This window comes from Hoplias malabaricus, chromosome 18 (assembly GCF_029633855.1).
Source record: "Hoplias malabaricus isolate fHopMal1 chromosome 18, fHopMal1.hap1, whole genome shotgun sequence".
NCBI lineage: Eukaryota > Metazoa > Chordata > Actinopteri > Characiformes > Erythrinidae > Hoplias > Hoplias malabaricus.
The window spans coordinates 16,151,596-16,177,882 of NC_089817.1; the positions used below are offsets into that span (position 1 = coordinate 16,151,596).

At 41.6% G+C, this 26,287-nt stretch overlaps 2 protein-coding genes across 4 annotated transcripts in view; one reads left to right on the top strand and one right to left on the bottom strand.

The window, feature by feature from the left end:
- Positions 1 to 417: 417 nt before the first annotated feature.
- cct8 (chaperonin containing TCP1, subunit 8 (theta)) lies at positions 418 to 9,432 on the bottom strand. 2 transcript variants are annotated; one of them, XM_066650831.1, is made up of 16 exons: positions 9,275 to 9,432; positions 7,243 to 7,333; positions 7,058 to 7,137; positions 6,809 to 6,958; positions 5,542 to 5,722; positions 5,401 to 5,462; positions 5,137 to 5,274; positions 4,363 to 4,541; positions 4,160 to 4,226; positions 3,665 to 3,752; positions 3,402 to 3,517; positions 3,106 to 3,177; positions 2,251 to 2,415; positions 2,025 to 2,144; positions 1,682 to 1,813; positions 418 to 773 (listed from the first exon to the last, which is right to left on the bottom strand). In XM_066650831.1, the coding sequence occupies exons 1-15, from the start codon at positions 9,332 to 9,334 to the stop codon at positions 1,706 to 1,708; spliced, it is 1,677 nt and encodes a 558-aa protein (XP_066506928.1). In that variant the 5' UTR covers positions 9,335 to 9,432; the 3' UTR covers positions 418 to 773; positions 1,682 to 1,705. The 2 variants fall into 2 exon arrangements, with proteins under 2 accessions (XP_066506928.1, XP_066506929.1); XM_066650832.1 differs by lacking the exon at positions 1,682 to 1,813 and having other exon boundaries at positions 485 to 773.
- A 1,935-nt stretch (positions 9,433 to 11,367) lies between these two features.
- The window catches only part of map3k7cl (map3k7 C-terminal like), a 28,641-nt gene continuing 13,721 nt past the window's right edge, over positions 11,368 to 26,287 (top strand). The window contains exons 1-2 of one of the 2 annotated variants that reach the window (XM_066651614.1): positions 11,368 to 11,563; positions 11,828 to 12,130. In XM_066651614.1, the coding sequence (XP_066507711.1) occupies positions 12,055 to 12,130 (76 nt within the window). In that variant the 5' untranslated portion in view covers positions 11,368 to 11,563; positions 11,828 to 12,054. The remainder of the gene's footprint in view (positions 11,564 to 11,827; positions 12,131 to 26,287) is intronic. The other variant, XM_066651613.1, reaches the window with a different exon arrangement.

Below are 26,287 nucleotides of genomic sequence, written 5' to 3' on the forward strand. Positions count from 1 at the left end.
TTTCTCTCAGAATTATTCCGACTTTTTTTTTCTCTCAGAATTATTCCGACTTTTTCTTTTCTCAGAATTATTCCGACTTTTTCTTTTCTCAGAATTATTCAGACTTTTTCTTTTTCTCAGAATTATTCAGACTTTTTTTTTTCTCAGAATTATTCCGACTTTTTTTTTTCTCAGAATTATTCCGACTTTTTTTTTTTCTCAGAATTATTCCGACTTTTTTTTTTTCTCAGAATTATTCCGACTTTTTTTTTTTCTCAGAATTATTCCGACTTTTTTTTCTCAGAATCTTGTTTTTTTTTTTTTTTTTTTTTACCGCTGTGGCCCTAAACCTCCGTCGTAGAAATCAACAGCATTCAAACGTCAATATTCTATAACAGATTCATGGGGAAAAGAAACTGCACACTCAGGCTTGTGTAACATATTGATGTCAACATTAGATGAAATATTGCTCACACAAATTTTACAAAAGACAATTCACAGCAAAGAAACTATAAAATATTATCCTTGACAGATATTTGATAGCTCAAGTGCCTTTTATTGGGACCAGAAAAACTACAGAGCCATCCATTTTTGTTTACACAACTGACTCCAAAAGCTTGTGCTAAACAAAATAAAATACAAAATGAAGTGTTGATATTAAATAAACAGTCAAAACACTGAAGAGGGGACACAGGATACAGAAGTGTATAAGCAAGACAAGCTCATTCATCTTCATCCCAGTCTTTCTTCTCCTGTGGAGCTTTGGGTCCACCAGCCGGCTTGGCCATGATGATCTGCAGGGACGAGAGATAAATACAGATCTGTTCAAATCTGCTGTAAAAGGGAAGACCTCATACTATTTAATACAGAGGATAGTGCCAAGAAAATGCAATATATAAAAATATCCTGTAAGAAAAAAGTGCATCAAGTGCATGCAACATGCAGTTAAAGTGTGTCCGTGCTTAGTTCACCACTTCAAAATACTGTGATTAAAAACTATGACAATTAACTCTGTGATTAATAACAAAGTTAGTTTGGTGCCAAGAGTGTTAAACCATGTGCGGGAAATTGCCCTGCTCATTAATAAACCATCAGATGTAGCCCTACTATTGCTCATCAAATGCAGTTCAACATCTAAAGGAAAAGCAAAACTAAGGTATATTCTGCCTTATTTTCAGTCAAGCAGTGATTTTCGACGAAGTGATCTTCGTCTCTATAATGACATCTATCTCATATATGGGTTTCCATATACATTTAATAGCACAATTAATTTAAGGTAAATAAATCAGAATGTTTGGACATGCAATTCGCAAAGAATAATTTACAGCAGTGGTGACAAAAAACTAAAAGATTAAAATATAAATGTTGGAGATGCTACTTTTTTTAATTACTTGATTTTATTAAGGGTATGAGGTAAATAAATATTTGCCAAGTTTTTTAAGGAGCATTAATTGCAGACCTGCAATTTTATCAATCATCAGGGTTGATCTGTAAAAGTCCCCTTTAACTTAAGATTCAATATAAGGTTGGGGGGGACAACAGTAAGGTATAAGGTCATTTCTGAGGTCTTCTGCTCAAACAATGACAAATTATATTGTCCTCCCTAGAGACATTGGTTTTCAAAAAGTGAATGTGTTCATGCATTCCATCAAACACTCCCAAACTCCAGGTGGTTAGGCACACACAATATATGATGGTGCACCTGTCCCATTTTTGGGGATAATCATCAGTGATGTGTTTCAAATTTATCAGGCTCTTCATCCCATCCGTCTTTGTCCCAGTGGCCTTGCTGTTTAGGAGCTTTGGGGCCCCCTGCTGGTTTCGCCATTATGATCTGATACACATGTGCATCACATTACAATACAAAATTGGCTTATATACACCTCTGTAAACTCAGGAGAAAAATAAATAAATAAATATATATATATATATATATATATATATATATATATATATATATATATATATATATATATATATATATATAATAAACAAACATTTTGCTGTTAGTCCTGACTTTTCAGTTCAGTGAAGTAAAAGCTGACCTGATCGACCCGGAGGACTGTGATGGCTGCATTGGTGGCCATTTTGATGCCCCAGTGTTTGACCAGGTAAGGATCCAGAACACCTGCCTCAAGCATGTCCTTCACAGCAGGTCCTTCACCCTATCAAAAGATGACAAAAACTGTAAATAACAATAAAGACTATGAAGTAATATTAGTGCTTTTTTAAAGGACTTCAAAATCAAGTTCCATGACTCGTAATATTCACCTCAATATCAAAGCCCATGTTTTTGTTGCCCTCATGGTGAACCGCATACAATTTGGAAATCAGCTCATTGCCCTTCACGCCAGAGTTTTCTGCCAAAGCACGTGGCAATGCCTCAAAAGCCTCTGCGAACTTTTTAATGGCGTACTGCTCCAAACCTGGACAAGACTGAAAGAAGCAAACCAGTTTTCAGAAAATTCAGAGCTTTTTTTTTTAACCAAGTAAACAATATAAAAGTCACAATTCAATTTAATACAGCATCATTGTGTTTATTAGAGTATAATGTGTGTGAGATGTCTCCTGATCTGATGCTATATCCACAATCTAAGATGTTAGCTTCAAGCTAAAACAATAGCTGCAATTTAATGGGCTGTATTTTTGCACCCACCAATATTGCTGGTTCAACCAATGTCCTTATTTGGACCTCATTTGGTAGGATACTAACCACTGCATAATGCGAAAAACCCCACAAGACTTTCCATTTTTGAGAGGCTCTGACCAAAATAGTATGGCCATAATTATTTGGCCCTTGTTAAAATAGGCTCCCTATTTTTCCTGTTTCCAACTAATACATTTTAAGATGCGTCTGTTCACTGCCACCTGATATACCCCTGCCCTTTGATAGGTTCCACTGTAACAAGATAATCAACACTATTCACTTCAGTTGTCAGTGGTATTTCCTTATTGCAGATTCTTGTACATGCATTGAACCATTTACACAAAATTGAATGTGGTTTTAATTGCAATTACTGCTAACAAACCTATTTAGCAAATACATGGTAAAAATACACTTTATACTGACTTTCAAACAACATTATCATTAGTAAATTCTTTACTGCAGTGATGTTATCATCTTACCTCTCCATAAGACATAATCTGTTTAGCCAGTTCAATTTCTGTAGCTCCGGCGCCAGGACACAGTCTCTTGTCCTAGGAAAACATGAAAAAAAGCCTATGAAAGCACTATCAATATTATTCAGACCAACAGAGAACACCACCACTCATTCAGTTCCATTTTAAACATCAAGCAAAGTTAATGTTTATAAATGTCTGCTGCCAGAAAACCTACTTACATAGTCAATAAGAACAGAGGGCAAAATGGAAATAAATGAGGAAAATGAGTATAAATAAATTGCATTAAGCTAGAAACTTACCCTGACAAGGACCTTAAAAGTGTTCACTCCATCATCAATGGCTCTTTCAATGTCATCCATCAGGTTGTCTGTGGAGCCTCGAATCACCAGAGTAGATATAGCTCCCTCTTCTTTCTCTGTAATTAGATAGGTTTATTTTTTCGTCTGGAATAATATCCTTATAAGTGGCTCTGCAGTCCAGAGTGGAAAAACTCGACAAAGTGGACAAATGAAAAAGCTAAAAGCAGTCTAATGACAAAGTGAAGTGACTGAAGAGCTCTCACCATGTTTAAATACTACAACCTGGGTATCTCCAACTTCGGTCAGGTAAACACTGTTACAGTACCCCATCTCCTCTGGAGTGGGAACAGTCTGGGGAAGTGTAAACAGCATTTATATTATTCATCTACAATTCTCCCTGTTTCATTAAACATGACTTTGCACAGCTGGATATAAGTTCCCTAAGTAGGTTCATCCTGGAATTTCTCTCTCACTATGATGGATCACTCTTTTACAGGCTACATGTTCAGAGCAACAGTGCTAACTCGCTCAATGGCTGGTAGTGTTCAGGATTTCAGAATTTGGAGCAGGACCCATCTGTTCCTTTTCAGGTGATTTTTTCCTTCATTTATATTATGGAGTCAAACAAAAGGAACTTGTGTTTTTGAGCAGAAAAGGGTGGGGGTTGTTGCAGGTTTTGTGCAGATGAAACTTGGATCAGGATACTGTCTAAGTCAAATGAGCTTTATGAGGGGCTGTGGGCAGAGTTTATGACTCACCATTTTAGGCAATGCTACAGCTCCAACTGTTTTGCATAACCTTCTAAGATCCCATTTGGAGTTGAGCCTTGATTAAACACAGAAAACAATACATTGTGTCAGTCCACAGACAAAAGCTGTATTATTTGTAATTCACCCATAAAATAAACATCTGGAAAAAAATAATAATAAACAGGTAAAAGTATATAATTGTCCATTCTTACCGGACAACCATGATCTGGTACTTGTTGGCATAGTGCAAAGCCATATCAGCCACCTTTCCTCCAGTCACTACCACATTAGCGCCCGCATCAGCAATAGACTTCACCTGTGCCTCCATCAAGTCCTCCTCTCCTTTGCTGAAGTTCATCAGCTCCTCCGCATTCTTTATCAACACCGTGCCCTAGGGAAAAGAAGGGAAGGGTAAAATCATAATGGCAAATTAAAATCCACTATCCACTGATTGTAGTTACATGTTTACCAGACAAAGTGGCAGGTTACCTAACAAAGTACACAGCATAAATCAACCTAGGCTAATGCTTATATTGCTGTGGAAATGAAAAGAACCAGCTGCATATGAGAATAACCATTCCTACAAAAACCTGTAGTATTATTAACACAGAACATAAGAAGATAATGAGCAAACCTGCTAATTAAATACAGTAATACAATAATTAGGAATGGCAATTCAATCAAGTCATACTAAGTAATTGAAAAAGAACAAACAAGGTTTTAAGTTCTATCTGGGCAGAAACATTTGTCAATTATTAAATTAATTGGTTTACTAAGTATATTGCTAGCTTACCTACATATACATTTGCATTTTTTCTAATAACAAATGACTGAAATATCTCTTATTCTTTCTCACTATAACATTACATGACCTCCAATTTGGATTAACTTTCTGTTTATATATTTGTATTCAAAAGGTAAAAGAGGCAAGTTTTTTTTTTTCCTTTTGTTCTAATTCCAGATTCATTTTTTAAATATATTCTCACCTTGGTCTCAGTAACCATGCAATCAAATGGACAAGAAAATACAGCGATTTTGGCATCTTTAACTGATGTGAGGTCTCCTTCAGTTTCCTTCTTGAAAACCATTCCATGCAGCATTGAGGAGGCATTCAGTCCAGATCCCTTCATTTAAAAATAACCAGAATGAGAACAAGACAGTAATCAAATATATATATATATATATATATACCATAAAAAAGATTGACCACATTAAACTGCTTTGACCACTTAAATGCTTTGAAAACTCACCAAAATCTTACACACTCTGACATTATCTACATTGAAATTGCCGGACTCGGGGAAGATAGAAACTGTAAATGAAATAAAGACGTATTCAAATTTACATCGAATAATTCTCACAACTTGGGATGCTATTAAAAAGATCTTTACCACAGGCTTGTGCGATGAGATCAGCGAGGAAATCCTCATTGCCATACTGTTTGCTCATCACAGCAGAACGGATCATGGCTGTGGTCTCGGCCAAGTCATGCAGGTTCTTAACAGAGGAGCAGACAAGGTCTGGCAGAATTTCCAGAGCTTTCTTGCAGGCCATCTCATATCCCTCAATGACCTGAATTGGGGAAAAAATAAATTTATAAGCTGTGGGCTACACCATATCCACACACAACAAATTTACAGATATTCATTTAAAGGTATATTGGCACTGAACAGATGTTTCAGATATTTCAAAACAATACATGTTTTTATTCATTTAACTTAGAAGCTACTGCACTAAAATGTCTGCATTTATTCATCTTGCTGCAATTGAAATCCTACAGAAATAAACACCAAAGGAGGACACATCAAGACAGGTTACAGAGTAAAACAACATGATAGGACTTAAAGGCCACTTCTTCATTGACTCGACACAGAGCTAACATAGGCTATGCTAGAGCCCTATGCTGTTGCGAGCATTTATACTTCTGTGTTAGTGTCTGCGTCGCTCTAGAATTACACCTGCTATGGCTAAATCTCAAACATCATCTTTAAAGTGCACTATTTAGGAAGTAGGTCATTGTTTGGGACAGAGCAGAGTTTACATGAGGTGGCAAGAAAGTAATTAATACAAAGCTGGCACGTTTTTCCCTCGTGGTATCGCTTCTCGTTGAGTTTTCCCCAGAGACCCCGGTATTTTTCCTTTGTTCAAAATTTTTATTCGTCCCTGAAGCCTACACCATGTCTGAGGAAATATCTCGCTATGAATGTGCTGCTGTCTGCGTCTCTATGTGGGGGAGAGGAGTTTCTGTTTCTGTACTTCTTTGGTTCTACATAAACAACGTCTGTCAGACTCCCACACCCTGTTCATTCAAAGTCAAGATCCCCATAAAACAGACATACAGTTATTATTTGGATAATGGATCATTCTCAACTCTGCTGTGACACTGAAGTGGTGGTGGTGTGTTAGTGTGCTGTGCTGGTATGAGCTGTTTAGAAACAGTAGTGCTGCTGGAGTTTTTAAAACACCTCAGTGTCACTACTAGATTGAGAACATTCCACCAACCAAAGCATCCAACCAACTGTACCCTGTGACCAACTATGATGGAATAGAGGATGACCAACACAAACTCTCCAGCAACAAACATGCAGCTACTCTCTTGACTATGCTTCTACAAAATGGACCAATAAGATAGGTGTGAATAAAGCAGTCCCTACTCACTTCTGACACAGAGAGTCCCATTCGGAGCAGTTCCTCTGCCAGTTCCAGCAGAGCACCTGCAAACACCAGCACAAAGTTTGTTCCATCCCCTACTTCCTGCTCCTGCATGTGAGATGCCATTACAATCATCTTAGCAGCTGGGTGCTGGACCTAAATAAAATAAAACAAAACAAAACCAACATCACGTTTTACATTAGAAATGATGGCATGCCATGTATCATATCAAAGATGCACAAAGCACCAACCCACCTCCAGCTCTCGCAAAATGGTGGCAGCATCATTGGTGACAAAAAGTTTCTCCAAGTGATTGATGACCATTTTGTTCATGCCTGGAAAATACATCAACACAAGGACACAATCAGAAACAAAGAAAATTTCAATTGGCGACAGATAAAATGTCAAAATAACAAAGTAATGCATATTGTAACAAATACCATTGGGTCCATATGCAGTTCTTGTTGTCTGTGCCAGCTCCTTGCACGCCTGGATGTTTCTGAAAACGGCTTCCTCCAAACCGGAATAATGCTGAGCACAGGAGACAAATTACAGTCCTTCATCAAACAACAGAAAGCTTTGCAAAGCGTATCCCACGCAATATAAAAGTATAATGGGCAAAAAAAAAAAAAAAAAAAAAGACGTTATTGCAATGTTGGCACCAATGTTTTCTCCACTTTACACCCAAATTCGTTTTTTGTTACTTGGATCATTCCGCAAAAATGTGCACTTATGGAATCAATAGACCAACAGCTGATAATGGTAACAGACCCCATTCAAAGTGCTGGTCACAGAATAGAGACTTTAGTTGTGTTCTCAATAGATTTTTACTATTCTGCAATATGCACTAGTATTTATTTTAACTACACCGAAAAGCTCCAAATTCAGTTTTATTAATTCTAGACAATTATGATGTATTGATAAAATGTAAAGCACCATTTTTGTATTATTACTGTTAATAAATATAATCACACAATACATTTTATTAACAACAACCAGCTGCATTCTAGCTGCTTTTACTGTCTGGGCTTTATAATGATATAGGAATCCTATATAAAAAAGAATTGATGTTTAGATATGACACAAATCAAGTTAGCATTTGAGGCAATTATTTTAGTCCAGAAGAGCTGACAGTTAAGAAGGTGCAGGTCAGCTGGACCTAAATATCTGTACTTTATTTTTTAAACCTAATCAATTAAATTAATGTTTTCTTCCCTAAATGCATTAAAATGCATAAACTGTTTACTAGGAAACTGATATGCCTTTTTATTTCTACATTGACTGGCCAAAATTAGTATCATAAATATTAACAAAACTTTCCTCAGCTACATATTATAGGTGAATTTTCTAGTTCGACAGTTAGATACTATTGTCCATTTGTTGCTATGCCAACAAGGAGTTGGTGAGATCAGATCAGAGCCTTCTGTGACCACACCCATATGTGTAACTTAATATTATGATGATTATTCAAGCATACTGGAGAAGCACAAGATACTGTCTCTGATTTTACATCTGCAAAGTAGGCTAGTGTATGTGCGTCTAAACAAGGGGCCAATGAGTGGGAGCCTGCTGTGTCTGATCTACTCGTACCAGCATAACACAGTGCTTTGACACTCAGTGCCACTGTAGTGCTGAAGATGAGGCATGAGCCAAATATACCTGCTCTCTGATAGTCCTGACCACTGAAAGACAATATACATTGAAAGACAAACATGGCTACCAAAGGATGAAATACAGTATGAAATTGTAGAAATACAACGTGTACCTATATGCTCAGTTGATGAAATTAGAGGAGTGTGCAAATTTTACCAGGCGGAGTTCATTAGCTACATTTCCCTGAACACGGTAAAGGCCACCAATTCTCATAGAAATGCATCCTTCCCTATATTACAGCTAGGCTAATCACTAAACGGCTAACGGAGAACTAGCGCTGAATCTCAAAGTGCTTCAAGCGCCCTACGTAGTGCACTAGATAGACGTTGCAACGATGGCTTCAGCACTAAAACAGCACATAACGACTGTAACAAATAGTAATTTTAGAGGCACCCTTAAGTGAATAGTTCCTTACTGGACAATAACTCGATTCAGTTGCTGAAAGTTCCTAAACAACATATCACTAGTGCGCTATGTAGGAAGCAGTGGAGTCATTTTGGGCACAGCCTGGGAGGCTGCCGGTAGATGCACATGCTTCAGTAGCAACTAGGTGATGTTACAAAAACATTATTATTTTAAAATCATAACACTAATCATATCCTACAGTAGGACAATTGATAATTAATCGCATAAACACACAAGGAGACCGGTTTGTTTTCATGAATTTGAGCAATGAGTGTGATTCTTGGGCTCATGTTCTAGAAATCTCCACCCACATGATCCACGCTAGTGGCGCTAATGTAGCTAACGTTACAGCGTCTCTCTGAACCTGCTGAGACCTGACTGTATTAAAGAGCGTAAAAACCTCTCGGTCCGTACCTTGGCGCCATCCTTTAACATCTGAGCGAAGCCCGGGGCTTTAGGGACGTGGAGGGCCATGTTCAGAGAGAGAAAAGACCAGAGCCCAGCGGAGAAACAGACACTGAGACCACACTGAGACACCCGGCCAAGAAAGGACAGGAAAGACGTCGATACCAGATACAGGGAGAATCACTGTTACAGGACGACTAGCAGATCTCAGAGAGAATCGATTTCAGAAAACAAATACAATTAATTGTTTTTTGCTTCCCTCCTAGATAATGTTGCTGCTTTAGTATTCATTAATTTCTAAATGTAAAGAACAAAATCTTATAAAATCTACGTAGGAAGTTAATTAATAATTTGTAACTAATACATTGCAGAATGCACGTGACAACACCTCCTATTGTGCTCTGCAGGTTTCTACAATCATTGTCCATTTTATCAGTTCTATTTATTGCATATGTGCATTTTGTTCTACAGTTACAGTCTGGAAGCCATCTGCTCTGCACACTTTGTTATCCCCCTATCACCTTGTGCTTCGAATGTCAGGACTCCCATAGGGAACACCAGAGTATTATTTGTGGGGTATCATTCTCAGCACTGCAGAGAGTGTGATGCCACAGTGGTGTGTTAAGTATTGTGCTGTATAAGACACAGCAGTGCTGCTAGAGTTTTTAACAACTGTTCCTACTCACTGGCCACTCAATTAGACACTTACCTTTCAGGCCCACCTTGTAGATGTAGAATGAGTTGTGTAGTTGTTGTGTTGATCCACCGTGCTTTTTAGTCATTTTCAAGGTTACAGGATGTGTCCCCAGGACACGGTTGGCTGGTTCACAATGTTTAATAACTCCACCAGGACTGTCTGTCTATTCATCAAACATACCACCCCAGTGTCAGGGTCACTGCAGCGCTGAGAATAACCCAGCAACAAATTACCTGGTCTGTGGATGGTCCTGACCATTGAGGTACAGGTTAAGATGCTTACAAAGTGTGCAGAGCAACATATTAACTAGGGTCTGTAACTGAAGAATTACAGTGTGCACCTATATGGCAAGTAAAGCTGATAAAACGAACAATGAGTGTGGATAATGTTATGGCTGATCAGTGTGTATAAGAGATACAGTTTGTATATTTTATATAGATTCAGCTACAAGCTGCTCTTTGACCTGCTCTAAATTTGTTGCATTTTTTGATCACTTAAGGGGGAGTTATATCACATTTGAGTAATACATGAAGGCTATGCTTTTATAAAATTACAAGAATACTAGATTATTCTGTGAAGAAAATCAATGTTGGGATTGAACCTTATTCATTAATTCCTTCAATCATTCATTGTCTGTAACCACTTATTGGTTTAGGGTCGTGATGGGTCAGAGCCTACCCAGAATCACTGGGCACAAGGTGGGAACAAGTCCTTCGGAAAGGCCTGGCCTTTGCAGGGCAACACACACTTACACATTTACTCACACCTATGGACACTTTTGAGTAGCCAATCCACCTTCCAATATGTATTTTTGGACTGTGGGAGGAAACCAGAGCACAAAACTCTTTTTAGTGCCTAATGCAGAGCAAGATCAGAACACAGGATATACACATATAAACATATATGTATGAGTGTGTGTTTAATTATTGAATTACTATGTTTTAATTTATTTTTTTAACTCATAAAACCATTTAAGCTTGTTTTGGTACAAGGATATGTCTTCTTAAATCTGCAGTAACTACAGAAATAAATACCCACATATAAAAAAGAGAAAAGGCTGTTTAAACGACTGCCTTTATCGTTGAAACCGATTAAATTTACTCCTTAAATATTACTAATGTTTAAATGTATATTCCCAGCGGCTACATTTGAATTAGAATAATTCAATAATACGGTATCATTCAAAGTCTCCGATAAAAAAAGACATAAAGTAAGAAAGAACGGTTACGGTTTCAAACTCAGTATCACTGACTGGAGCAGCGAACATATTTCCTCTCTAAAGTCACTCGTTAGTGTTAGTGCCATCAGGGGACTCCCACCAGAGCTTTATTCTAGTGGGCAGCACACACTTTCTCACACACACACACTCAAACCGACTCTCATACACACACCGCTGCTTCTGAAGACCTGCCGATATGACTCCTTTGTCTACTTTGAAAGAAGGCAATGCTAGCCCACATTAGCGAAACCAGCTAATTTATTCAGGACTTCAGGAAGACCTCAGCTGAATTTAGTCTTCATTTGTATTCAAAGAGGACTGTTTTCAGATTTTCAAAACGTTTCATTTGAGGGAGTTTCTTAGAAGGAAATTCTGCCTCAAGGTAAGTTTACTTTCTTCTGAACTTCTATATGAACCTCTGATACTAACCTATGAGTTTCACTGCTGTGTTAAAATATGCTCAGCCTTCATACAGTATGTGACTTTATTTGTGTTTCACATAATGTAATGCATTAAGGTTTAATTTAATGAAACGTTTTACATACATCCTTCTGGAAAAAAGGCTTATCTATTGCATTAATTAATGCACGTTTGTTTTGTGTGTGTGTGTGTGTGTGTGTTTGTCTGTGTCTGTGTGTGCTATAAGAAATGCTTTGGTCAGATCAAAGACACTAACCAGTCCCAGAGAAGAGTGACCTCACTCTCTGGCTCTGACTCTAATTGTTTAATCCCTGATGCAGCTTTGGGCACATGATGAAATCCAGTCATAGCCCCTGAGAGGTGAATGATCTCACATTACAGCTGTGTATTAAAGGAAACACGCTTTGTGCCCTCCGTGTCCATCCACCCGTGTCTCCCTTCCTCAAGGAATAAATGATCACCTCAACAAAACGAGTGACCGCCGACAAACCTGAGGTCAGAATCTCCTTCAGCCTTGACGACCCCTCAGGTCAGTCACCTACATCATAAAGTGCATTCATTTTCTGATCCTGTGTTGAAGGTGTTACTTAACTGCTATGCATTAGGCACTAAAAAGGGTTTTGTCTCCCCCCACACTTGGCCCCCCCAACAGTAACCAACCCCACCCCATCCCACCATCCTCAGTAATGGCATACACTGCATGCCTCCTACCAAAACAGCAACCAGCAAAAGCCTCCACGAGCCCCTTCTCATGCTGGATCAGTTTTTAACTTTTGTCATTCTTTTTGGGTGAAACAGGTGCTCCCTCTATTTCGGTAGATCTCTGGCATCTTAAAAACAAAGTATCTACCTAGACACATAGTCAACAGTGCTGTCAAAGTGTTTTACAGCTATTCAGGCGAATGTTTGGATGGCAGCTGCAGCACGGCCAGCCCAGCGTCAGGTTTCCTCTTTAATACCTCACTGCTGTGTGATTCACTCATTTGCTTTTAGAACACAGGCCTATATTTAAAAGCATTTAACACTTCACCCACCGCTGCCACTGCTTCCCTTGCTCTGTCCCTCTCCTTGTGTCCCAGAAGAGGGGTGTGCAAACACAGCAAACATTTTGATATACAGCGATCAGCCATAACATTATTACAACCCCTTTGTTTCTACATTCACTGTCCATTCCCTCATGGCCACAGACCATACAGGAGCACTTTGAAGTTCAACAACTACAGACTGTTCTTCAATGATCAGGACCACCACAGAGCTGGTGAATTATACTGAGCACTGCGCTGACACTGATGTGATATGAGTGGATTAGACACAGCAGGGTTACTGGAGTTTCTAAAACCTCTCAGTGACACTGCTGGACTGTGGATAGTCCACAAAAAAAAAAAAAAAAAATTAAATAAGAAATACAGCCAAAAGCAGTGTGCAGCATCCTTTGTCTGCTGATGAAGGACCGGAGGAGGACCAACACAAACTGTGTGACAATAGAGCTACTCTCTCTGACTTTTCATCTACTACATGCACCAACATAGGTAGGTGTGTCTAACAGAGTGGACAGTGTATTAACAAAATTATTAAAAATTCCAACCACACTGCTGTGTCTCATCCACTCGTACCAGTGCAACACACACTAACACCATCACCAAATCAGTGTCACTGCAGCAAGGTGAATAATCCACCAGCCAAAGCATACAAGCTGTGTGGTGGACGTCTGGGGGTCCTCAACATTGAAGAATGGAGTGAAATAATAATCTTTATTTGTGTAGCAACTTTCATACATGAATACAGCTCAAAGTGCTTTACAGAAATGCAGAAATGATAACATACAAAAGGGTAAGCAGTGTAACAAAAGAGTGAGATAAAAGACATGATTAAATTGTAATGCTTATGTATCAAAATGTCATAAAAAAGCTTCTTTTAGCGTTATGGCCAAATTATAAATTCTGTATTAGATAGTAATGGAAAGAATTTGAATTAACTGCTATTTAAATCAAACAGTTTTTCGCTCTGCACCAGAGAACAGTGAAATAGAGGGAAGAAATTATATGAACAATCAATAAAACAATTTACACTTTTCCTTCTCCAGATACAAGACATGATAAATGACAGTTGATACAAATTATAAAAAATACATATCACACATAAAAATACAAATCACATAAACAAAACGAAACGAAAACTAAACATGAACTAGAAGTGAGTGAAATCCCTCTGTTTATAACATATTTATAATTATTAAAGAATTACATTTTTATTAAATTTAATTTATTCTTTGATAATTTAAAAACTACGTATGTGGAAAAAAAAATCTGAAAATCTAAAACATACTCTGAGGTTGAACAAAATAGCTCTGCTGACTTTTAAAATGTGAAATCACAGAGAGGAGAGTAGGGAATTCCAGATGTTCCCATTCAAAAGAACACCTGAGGGAGCACATTTAGATAGAGTCAGTTTTGTATCTACAAGAAGACACGTAACTGACTGAGAATGTATGTGATATTTCTTTGTAAGTGCATTCTCAGCAGCTGACATTTGAATGAAAATTTAAAAGGGTTTTAAGGGAAAACTAGCTAGTGTTTTATGTTAAAATTACAGCTCAAAAATTATTGTGATGTTTCACTGACTTATAATAGGGATAAGAGAGCCTCTGCTGTTGCTACTCCAGGCTCAGCAATGTAGAAACTGCATTATGTACCTATTGGAGCAGGGTAGGAAACCAGTCCCATCATAATATCCATTCTACTGAAGAGCATACAAAAAGCTGCGTGTATGCAGTGGAACATGCGTATACTGTGTCAGCGATGGGTGCAGATTAATCTAGTTGAACTCACTCATTAGAAAAGTTTTCTACAAACATTTGGACATATATTTCTTCTTGTTTATGACCAGCCCATGACTGATGCATGACCACACCCCTGTTTTTAGCTGATTGCATCAGAGGATTCCCAACATGTTGTAGTGGAGTATGAGCCAAATATGAATATCGGACAATCAAGAAATGAAAAGTTTTGAATTAAAACTTTTCCAGTCTGCAGAAGACTTTTCGTCTGCAACATAGCAGCCCCCACACACACAACCAATCTAAAGACATCAAAAGAACCCTTTTAAGTAACACATGGCCCCAACACCCCCCTTCTCTCTTTTAACTAACAGGAACTGTCGAGATAACTAACTTAAAGAGACAGGAACCTCAAACAAAGAAGAGAGCTTTTACGGCCCGTTTTTATGACAATGGCACCTAAATGTCTAATCCTTATCTTTCACGGAGATCAACAGATGTTCAAACCAAAGTGACCTCGAGTGAACTCCCGTGAACCAACAGCTGAAACACGGATTAACAACGACACCAAATGGACACTGGCGGAACTACACCTCGCCCGGAGTCGCCGCAAGACAATAGCGAAAATAGTCGTTCTCTGAGTTATTTGTGTATAAACGAACGTATGAATGTCACTTTCTGTACCCTCAGATGAATGCCTACCTTCTAATGAAATGATGTATAATGCCGATTGTTTCTATTACAAAGATCAGTTTTGTCTCTGAATGAGAGAAAATGGATTAATGTTTTATTTTTCAGCGTATCATCACGAATTGGACGTGAACAATGTACTCAAGATGGGACCTTATGTAAATGTCTGATATTAATAGTCCAATGTACTCATTGTTATAGGGTGATAACAGGTATAAGAATTTTGATACGAGAAACTCATATTCCTTATGTATGAATCACAGAGTCAAAACCCCCTCCTCCTACTCTCTCTCTCTCTCTCTCTCCCTCACGAGAGTCACGTGAGTCTGGACTCGCGTCCAATCAGAAAGAGGACGCCTCCCATTAGGGCGTGACCGCGCCAGCCTTGAAAAGGCCAAACAGCAAGACAGACAAGGAGTTCGAAGTTTGAAGAGTCGCGAGGACTCTGCAGAAGTAACGGACCACGAAAGGAACTGGAAAATAGAGGACGCCGACAACAAACAAAGAAAAACCTCTCAGACTTCAGAAAAGCTTACGAGAGACGTCTCGAAATTAGCTAAGAGTATGAAGTTTTACTAATACGTCGAGTAATTTGAATATCTTTCTTTTCCTTTAATCTTGTTTATGTTTATTACCTATCGAAGTGTGATCTCACGAGTGATCAAGGCGGGTGAAACTTATTTGTGGCCAAAGTAAGGTATCAACCGTTTGAGTAATCGATAACAGATATATTAACGTTATAAGCTGATTCCTGAAGACATCAATCCTGGAAAGCTGGACAACGAGACTAGCTAATACTCTGAAAAAGCCTTTCCACTACGGTGGAAACCAGCCACGCCTGTGAAAAACCGAAGAAGGGAAATCTCGATCAACGCAGCTCAGCTCGGAATCGAGGGTCTTCAAATCGACTGTAAAGAGATCCTCCATAAGCGGGCCTGCTTCTCACCACGTGGGAACGACGAGAACACCCCGGGACACGGAGATTAAACAACAGGACGCGACGGCTTGGTGAAACGGCGAACGAGTAAGCTAGCGTATTTAACACCTTTTCAGTAGCTGATGTCCAAACAAACCCTCTTTATAATTTACCATTTATTAACCTTAGTTAGCAACAATTTAGTCACAAGTTAGAAGTGTCTAGCTCACCTTAAGGTCAAAATCAGTTCCCCCTGCCGGACACCGTGAGATTACAAGGTTGTGCTATGTTAACTAAATATCTTCTTTTTATTAATAAAACTCTCATTATTTGAAGTCACAGTGTTTGCAATTTATTCATTAGAATTTCTGAAAATCCTGAAGAACTCATTTAGCATGATTATTATTCATTCTCAAACTAATTATTAATGTTTTAATTGCTTAAACCAATTATAAATCTTAATTAATATCATTAAGTCAAATATCAGAGGTTGGAGGAGTTTGAATAAGGTCAAGGCTATAAAACAAATTATAAAATTATATATATATGTATCGGGGTGTATGACCAACATCCACTACATATAAAATATATATATTTTATTGGCGCCCACGCGAGGCCAGGAAAAAGGCTTTTTAATGAGCAAACTGCAAAACACTGAATATCAGCTTGGGTTTATGAAATACTTTCCGCTGTTTGTGTTGCTGAATAACGATTGAGATTCAAAGCTTGATGTGGGTAATTTCGTGTTGTGTTTGTTACTGCTGAAAAACTGTTCTGTGATATATACCGGTTAGAAAATAAGCTTGGTTGTTTTTGAAAGAGCGCGGCTCTGCGCCATTTCGCATGCATTAAATTGAGGCCTGGGCACGTCTGAACTGCGCGAAATTCCGCTGTGAGACTTTGCCGTCGGATTCGACCTCCCGCCGCGAAATCCCGGCGAAGAGAGACCACCGAACCGAATACCCCCGTTCGTTTTAAACTGGGTCGCTACCAGCGTTAATAACGAGATCGCGCGCTAGGCGATTGGGAGGTTATTAAACAGCCGAAAATACGGCTTGTATGAAGAGCAGTCTGCTCTCGTCAGCTGTTCCTGTTAAACTGAAATCATATTCAGAAAGGAACGAACCCCTTTGAAGGGGCGGAGCTGAAACTAAGGAGGGAAATTCAAAACGCCCCCAAAACAGAGGAAGACAAATTCCCTCTTGTGGTATAAGTGCGTAATTGCAGGGAAAAATACTTCATAACTAGCGTCTATTGAAGCGTGTCCTCCCTTGCTCCTCCTTGTGGTCAAGCGGTGCTACCCTTGACGTTTGATTCCCGTACACCCTCTAGTGGTTGGGAGGTTGTCCGCCGAGACAACATAAGTGTTTAGCAGCCCTCTGGTGTTTAAAAGTTGTCATTACAGATGAAATTCTTTTAAAAATACCTTAGTGTAAAATCTCTGTTCCCCTTTTAAAATTTTAATTTTTATTTTTTTGATAGAGTATCTGAGCGTTTAAAATCTTTATTCCATTTTAGATTTTAATCTGATAACACCCTCTAGTGTTGAAACTTCCCGCTACAGTGGAAATTCCCATTTGTGTTAGTGTATCTGCTGGTACCGTGTCTATTGGGACTCTCACCAGCGCCGACTGGTGTCCATTGCTGCTATTGCATTGTAACTTGCTTGTCGCCCTCTGGTGTCCTAGTCTGGTATTACAATTTAAGTTCAACTTAAATACTGAAGCTCGCTGTTGCCATTCAGACTTACCTTCAGTACCCTCTGGTGGAGAAAACTTACTATCGCAATTGAAATTGTCGACCAGTTCACACTGATAAGACCTGGTATCACAGCTCTAGTGGCTGTCTCTAAACTCTGCACATCTGAATAATTACAAGTAAAGGCTTGGAAGCATAATAAGTTGATACAACTACAGCAGACAGCGTGCAATAATTAGAGATTGACACTTTAACTTGATACCAGATCACAAACGCAGTTAAAAGAGAGAGTCTTTTAATCTTGCTATTCTTAATAATTCTTTCATTTGGAAAATTCTTTTACTTTCATAATTCCTTAATTGGAAATTATATGTAGTAATAAATTTCACTTAATTTAAAATTCTTTAATCCAAATTTTTCGACAATTCTTTAATTCAAAATTTTAATAATTTTAATTATTGAAAATTTTTTCGTTAATTTTTTCTCTCTTCTTGTATTCACTTGCGCATAGCAACTTTCACTCCACCCTCTCATACTAACAGACTTCCCTTAGAGATTCACAAGTGAACTCTAACACCATACATACTAGCAGTTACTCTTAGAGCACTCGGTACAGGTGAATTTAGTTCAGATTTAGTTAGAAAAGGGATTAACGGAATTAATCCTAACTAAATAGAAGTAAGTTACACCTCGCAGTTAAAACACAGCTAACATGGCCGAAGGGACTTTTTCTTCGGAAGTATATGTAGAAGGTTTGTGGGATGAGGCATTCTCTGTTCTGACCAGCATCACCAGCGATGTGATGCCTGGACTCGCAGAAACCGTGCAGAAAACCTCACAGGCCCATCGTGACCACATGGTGGCTAAGTGGGTAGAGAACCACTTAACCGACATCCTCAAGGGCAAGCCCCTAACTGAGGCATTAGGTCAGATAGCCCTCCTCGCTGTAGTACAGCTCAGAGCCAGCGAACGTGAGCTTGAGGTATCAAGGCGACAGCAGGCAAAGGTAGAAGCAGAGCTAAGTCGACTTCAAAGCGAAATAGCTGAAGGGAACACGCTGCCCCAGGTCACACCCGATGTGCCACCTAGTGCCGCTATAGGAAGACAGGACCAGCAGGAAGATAGTGAGGATCAGGAACCAGACTCAGGGACCGTAACCTTTAGAGCTGCTGCAGCACCTCCTCTGGTATCAACGGGTATTTCCCCCTCCCCTGTGTCTCCTGTCAGTCGTCCCTTACAACGCCCTGCTAGACCCAGAGCACTGCAACCCAGTGTCTGGTCCCCTCAACCTTTACCCTCTCATGGTCCCTCATACAAGGACCTAGATAAAATCGCGCGTAATATAACCCGCTTTGATCCCAAACCTGACGGTTCTAATGATATCTTTTCCTACCTAAAAGATATTGACTTCTACCTCCAAAGGTTCCCCGGGATCACCATAGATGACAGACTATATGTGATTAAACTGACCTCCAACCGAGACGTCAGTAACTTCATTGAACGTCAGCCAGACTATGTAAAAGCGCGATATGATGTGCTGTGCCAAGCATTGGAGGAAGAATTCTCCAATCACCTGTCACAGACCGGACTGGCCGCTGCTTTGAACATAAAACAGCAACGCCAGGAATCCCCTCAGCAATATTATAATCGACTCAGACAGGCGTACTTCGGACCTAGAAATGACTCCGGAATGGAGGAAGAGTTAAATTTCAAATCACTATTTATCCAAAACCTCCATCCCCACACCAGTCATCAGTTGGGAGTCTCAGCTTGCCCTCGCACCCTGTCTAGCAGGCAGCTGCGTGATTTAGCACTCAGAGGTTTCCTCAAAACCCAACAAATTCCCAACAGGCGGTCCGAAACACCCCAAGTCTTCAATGTCGACTCCAGTTCCCCACATTTAGAGTTAGAAGGTGCCACCCAGGCCGATCCACAAAGATCCGCCCTGGACCCTTCCTCCACTCCGTGGACCAGTGAGGGCCCGAAACCTCATCCGCCCTCACACCAATACAAGCGCTACCCTCCTCGCAGGCCAGACAGAAATCACGACAAAGATTTCTGGAACCCTCGGGACAGGGCTGGGTATGGTCGTGACTATCACCCTATAGAAAACCGCGGTGCGGGCCGTGGAAAACCATCACATCCCCATAAGGGATATGAGCGAACAGCTCCGAACCAGCTTTCTAATTCCTATAGAGAAAAGAAAGAGAAATACTGGTATCAAAATAAAGAAAATCACACTAAAGACAAGCTTAAAGGCACGGAACCCAGCTCTAAGGAGTTAGAGGACATCCGCCGAATGCTTGCAATGATTTGCAAAGAGAAAAAGAAAAAACCTGACGTTCTTTCTATCACCTCTTCGCGGTCTAACCCAAAGCCATCCTCTAACACCCCAAAGATGTTAGAGAGTTATGTAGGAGAAGTGACAAGCGAAGCTCCGTCTTCTAGCGCACCGCGCAATCTCCTAGTGACCCAAACAAACACTGAAAACCCGATGATACAGGGGGGTGACTTGCAACCACCCTCCAGTGCTGTTTTGGTTGTTCAGTTAGACGGTAAAGAAGGTTTAACGCCAAATGACCCCTCAGTCATTGAAGGCGACACACCCGTCCGACAATTCATGGGACACTTAACTGAGAAAGGGGTTGCACGCAAATTCTACTTGTCCACCATTGTGGAGAGAAGGCTAGTACATGAGGCCCTGTTGGACACTGCATCAGATGTCACGCTCATGTCTTCCGCCTTATTCCACCAGGTTCGAGCCATTGCGCGGCGTGAAAATCGCGAGATACAGCTCCAAAACTGTTCTCTTAAAATTCAGCCGTATTCACATGCAGGCCTCACTATCCAGTCTATGGCACTAATACACTTAGCCATTGGACCAATGACCTTAGTGCATCCAGTCCATGTGTCTCCTCTCGAAACAATTCCCTTCCTCATCGGCAAAGATCTCCTTAATCGCTTCGAACCACTGATTGACTTCAAAAGGTCAAAGATCTGGGCACAAGTGCGTGAGCCTTTACCCATCTGCACCCCACACCACCGGGAAGCTCAGTGTTGCCGTCTCGAAATCCGGCCTGAATCAATAGGAGATCCACCAAGTCAGATCCCTCACTTCGAGGAAGAGGAAACTGAGCCCATGGCAGCCACACCAGAGACAGCAGTCTCTCCCTGGCCCCCTAGTGCCATGTTAGAACAACGGAACACCTTCCTATGCACTTTCACACAGCCGTCCACAACAGACGCTCCAGGCCTTCCCATCGTGAATGGTCTCACAATCCAGGACTATCATGTAGACAATGCAGTTCTGGCTCTATGGACCGACCAGTCCGCCATAAGCCAAACCCTCTTTAACACTCTGCGCCTCACTCAACCAAATATTCCTTTGGTGAGCAGTCCTTGTCGCTTTCCTCTTAACCTGGCATCAAAAGCAATGTCACCCACTGATGGAATTTGCGCTTTAACCGTCCAGTGGAACAAAAGGGTAATCACCCATTATTTCTTAGTCGTCCCTAACTTGCCGCACGACGTTTACATTGGTAGTGACTTCTTGGTGCGCCTCGACGTCCACGTAGACACCCTCAATAGTGTACTGTGGTCTTTGACTGATGTTTCAACGGAAACCTGGTCCTCCGATCTCAGCAACCTAGGCTCAGGACAAACTATTCCCGAGGTATGTCAGGTCACTAACCAAGGTTCACTTGTGGTACCTGCGAACGCAGCAAATGTACCCATCCGCTTAGTCATGCGACCTGGCCAACACTTAAGCCACGCGCATGCACTTTTCCAACCGTCACCTCAGTTCTTCGAACTAGGCCTCACCCTCGAAGCCACACCTTTGGTGGAGACGCGAGCAAGATCCACCTATCTATTCGTACGGAACGAAACCACTCAACCCTTGACGATCCCTCACTCATCTCTTCTGGGTTGGTTAGTCAGTACGAAATTCCATGACTTCGAGTTGCGAATTCCGATCATAGGACCAATGCCTGAATCCCTGCTTCTTGATCATGCAGAATCAAAGGTGTTCTACACTCATCCGACACGAGCTGTTGCTCTCTTCTCAGCTCTGGACATGAGTAATGATGCCATTTGCAGGATAGATCTCGCTGACGACAATCAAATGACGATCACGGTCCTTTCCATAGATTCATCCCCGGAATCCTCCCGGGAACCATCTCTTCTTCCCGAAGCGGGAGAAAACACTTCAAAGCCGCGTACTTCGAAAGAACTATCTGACTCCGAATTTCGTATCCAAGTCGAACAAGTTCTAAAGGAGGCCGACGCCCTCCAAAGCAAAGAAGAACGTGAAAAACTCTGTGAAGTGCTCCTTAAATATCAAAAATCTTTTTCCAAAGATTCAACGGACTGTGGTCTCACTGACATTCATTCAGTACGTATTCCCACTCGTCCGGGAGCACCACCCACGTTTGTCCGCCAATACAAAATTCCGTTAGCATCCTATGAACCGGTACAAGAAATCATTGATGACTTGCTGGAAAAGGGCATAATTCGACCCTGTAACAGCACGTACTCGGCACCATTATGGCCCGTCATAAAACCAAATGGTAAATGGCGCTTAACCATCGACTATCGGAAACTAAATCAACAGGTTCCCTTGTCTCGATGGCCGATGACACAATTGGAGCAAGAGCTTCCCTCGGTCCGAAACGCTAAATACTTTTCCACCATCGATGTAGCCTCTGGCTTCTGGACCATCCCGGTGCAAGCAGAAGACCAACACAAGCTCGCTTTCACTTTCGCAAACCGACAGTACACATTCACTAGGTGCCCCTTTGGATATGCCAACTCACCCGCGGAGTTTAATATTTTCTTAAACAAAGCATGCCCTGATGCCCGCGAGCGAGGCACCCTCATATATGTGGACGACATACTCATGCGTAACCACTCCCTACAGGCACACATTGACGAGATTGATCATGTTCTTGACCAGCTTACAACAGCAGGTGCGAAAATATCACTCTCCAAATGTCAGTGGTGCAGAACAAAAGTGAATTACGTCGGTCTGCTCGTAAGCACTGATGGTGTTGAACCACAAGTGAGTCGAGTGCAAGGGGTAACAAACCTCGCAGCACCCACCAACCTTAAGGAACTCCGCAGTTTCTTAGGAGTATGCAACTACTCACGACAATTCATAGAGAACTATGCGGACCTAGCTCGTCCACTTTATGACCTCCTGAAAAAGGACACTCTTTTCACCTGGGGCGAAGCCCAGGAACACGCCATGCAGGCACTAAAATCGAAACTGTGCACGGCCCCATGCCTTGCCTATCCTGACAGTAGCAAAGAATTCTACCTAGAAGTAGGGTTCTCGAACCACTGTCTCAGCTCCGGTCTGTATCAATTACACGATAGAGACAAACGTGTCATAGCCTATGCTAGTAAAACTATGCTGGCTGCCGAAAACAAATACAGTGACTGCGAAAAAGCACTACTAGCAACAGTGTGGGCAGTCAAACATTTCTCCAACTACCTAGGTGGTCAGAAGGTGATTGTTGAAACTCATCATCAACCAGTCACTTTCCTAAACAGCCAACGAATTCGAGAGGGTGTAGTAACTAACGCTCGAGTAGCGTCATGGCTAATGGCTCTCCAAAGCTTTGACTTAGAGGTGCGTTACGCGCAAAACTACAAGAGCCCCCTAGGCACAGGCCTTGCTTCCTGCAGGCGATGCGAAGGAAACATTCCTTCCCAAGTGCCACAAACTCCAGAAACCCTCTTACCCACCGTGGCTAACCACCACTATTTTGATCCTAACACATGCAAAGACCTTGTCACTGCATATGTAGATGGCTGTTCGTTCCGCCGAGAACACACCCTGATGGCAGGGGTGGGTATTATCGGAATAAACGGATGGCCTCACGAACCCCTAAGTTTCAAATTGGGTGCTCAGTCCTCCCAATATGCTGAAATAGCAGGAATTCTTATCACAATCCAGTCTGCAGTCCAGAAAAGCATAAAAACGTTGGTGATCTGCACAGACTCCAACTACGCGCGCCTAAGCTTCACATGCCACTTGAGACTGTGGAAAACCAACAACTACACCACGTCAAACAAAAAGCCAGTTAAACGCAAAGAGCTTTTCGCGGCATGCGAACACTTGGTAGACACACATGACCTGCAGATCTACTGGAAGAAAGTGAAGGGTCACTCCCGAGTCCCGGGAGATGACAAAGAATTCAATGATCAAGCAGATAGCTTAGCCAAGCAAGGGGCCCGCGAAGGCACATCGTGGACATTCGATCCCTCCCTTTTTCCAAACCCACCCGACATCGAAGTCCTAGCTGTCACACGGTCTCGAACTATAACAAAGGCGTCGCCTGACAATGCCAAAACTACCATTGTCTCTATTAACCCTGCTTTTTCGGACGCTGACTTAGTTACTCTCCAAGCTCGAGACCCATCCATTTCTAAAATGCTTAGCCATGTCTCTGACCCTTCTACTAATCCCATCGCAGCACAAGATCTTGACACCATACCAGGCCTTAAAGACCTATACGGCGCCAAAGCGTCCCTCCAAGTCGTCAAAGGCTTGCTAGTTCATGCCACTGACTCGCACACTTCACCTACGTTCGTGGTTCCTCAGTGCCACAGGGGGGTGATGCTGATGCACGCCCATGACTCCCCATCTGCGGGACACAAAGGGGTCAAAGCAACACACCATGCGCTCAAGCAGGTGGCATATTGGCCCCACATGGTAAAAGATGTGGCTGACTACATTAAAGGCTGTCTGGTATGTTGCCAATTTCAACCCTCGAATCCTCTTCATAGAGCCCCCTTGCAAAAGAAAGGAGTATCCTTCCCTTGGTCAAACCTCCAGATAGACTGGGTTGGACCACTCACTCGAACAGTAAGAGGTAACAAGTACTTCCTCACAGTCACGTGTGCATTCACTAAATGGGTAGAATGCCTCCCCGCACCGAATGACACAGCACTAACCACTGCATACTTACTGATGAACCATGTCTTCTCACGGTTTGGCCTACCCAGCCGTGTCGACTCTGACAGAGGGACACATTTCACAGCTGAGGTCATGCAGCAGCTCTGGCAACTCTTAGGAGTAAAAACCAGCCTTCACATTAGCTACCATCCTCAAAGCTCAGGTCAGGTAGAGCGAGCCAACCGAACTGTTGTTAGCATACTGAAAAAGTACGTAGCAGCAAACCAACGAGACTGGGATGTCAAACTTCCCCTCGTACTGATGGCCATACGGGCGACCCCACACGACGCGGTCGGGGTCTCACCCTTTGAGTTGATGACAGGGAGACAAATGACTCTGCCTCTACATCTGTTATATCAGCCAGGTGAAGGTAGCATAGCCGTAGCCTACACCACTCATCAGTATATGGAGGACCTGCAGAAACACCTCAAAGCTACTTTCGCCTTTGCCCAGCAGAAACTGGAAAGAAGTGCAGAAGGTCGCAAAGCGTACTACGATCACAAAGCATCCCACGATGAACTCCAAATAGGGGACAAGGTATGGTACTACATTTTTGTCCAACCTGTTGGAAGGTCGCAAAAAACAGGGGGGAATTTGGCCCGCAAATTCCTACCCCGATGGTCCGGTCCCTACAAGATAACAGACAAACTGTCCCCCGTTGTTTACAGGATCAAAATAAACAAAGCTCGGGGCAGTACTGAATTCAAATGGGTCCACCGCAACCAAATCCGACCACACACAACCCCCATGGGACTTGTAGGGGATACTAACGCTTGTGTTAGATCATAAACGGCAGAACCAAAGGCAGGGAGGGTGTTAGTTAACAAACAACTATAACCTTCTACTCACACCTTAGTTCTCCTATCCCTTTTCCCTTTTTCTCTCACTCTTTAACAGGCAACGAGCTTCTAACCAGACTGAGGACACTCAGGGTGCAAGACCCTAGTCCCTCATCGTCAATTATTATAGAGTGCTTACCCTAGAAAATTTTATCAAAAGGGGGGTACCGTGAAAAATTTTATAATTTGTCTAAACGACTCGCCATAAATACCCTAAATCTAACCATGAGCATCTCTTCCGGTAGGATGGCCCCGCTGCTCATTCTCCTGATCGTCGGCTCCCTAGGAACCGCCGTGCTCCCTGAAGTGATTGAACCAGGTCCTGACTCAGGAATAATACTGAAAGACCAGCCGGGACTGCTAATCACTAATTGCCGCCTCCATACCCAGAGAGTATTTATACGGTTGAATCCCGCCGAAGCGTGTAGCAAAAACCTACCGATAACCACGCTGCAGACTGGCCGGAATGGAGTTAGATGGACTGAGGAAGCTATCAGCCATGCTGAAGCCGACGTAACTCACATGCTCCGCCAGTTACAAAAGTTTACCGTAACGCAATCAGAACTAAATGGTTTTAATAAACGACCTAAACGCTTCATAGGCGGATTGTTAATGGCAGCTGCAACTGTGGGATCACTACTGAGTCTCGGAACGTCCGCCGTCAATGCCGTCAATGTAGCCACTGTTAAACGTCAAGTAGGGGAATTGCAAGCGGAAATTCCGAACATTAAAACCCAATTAGACAAACAACAGCAGCACCTGCAAACCATTGGGCAAACCCTACGTGGCACCGTCGTAGTGCTCAA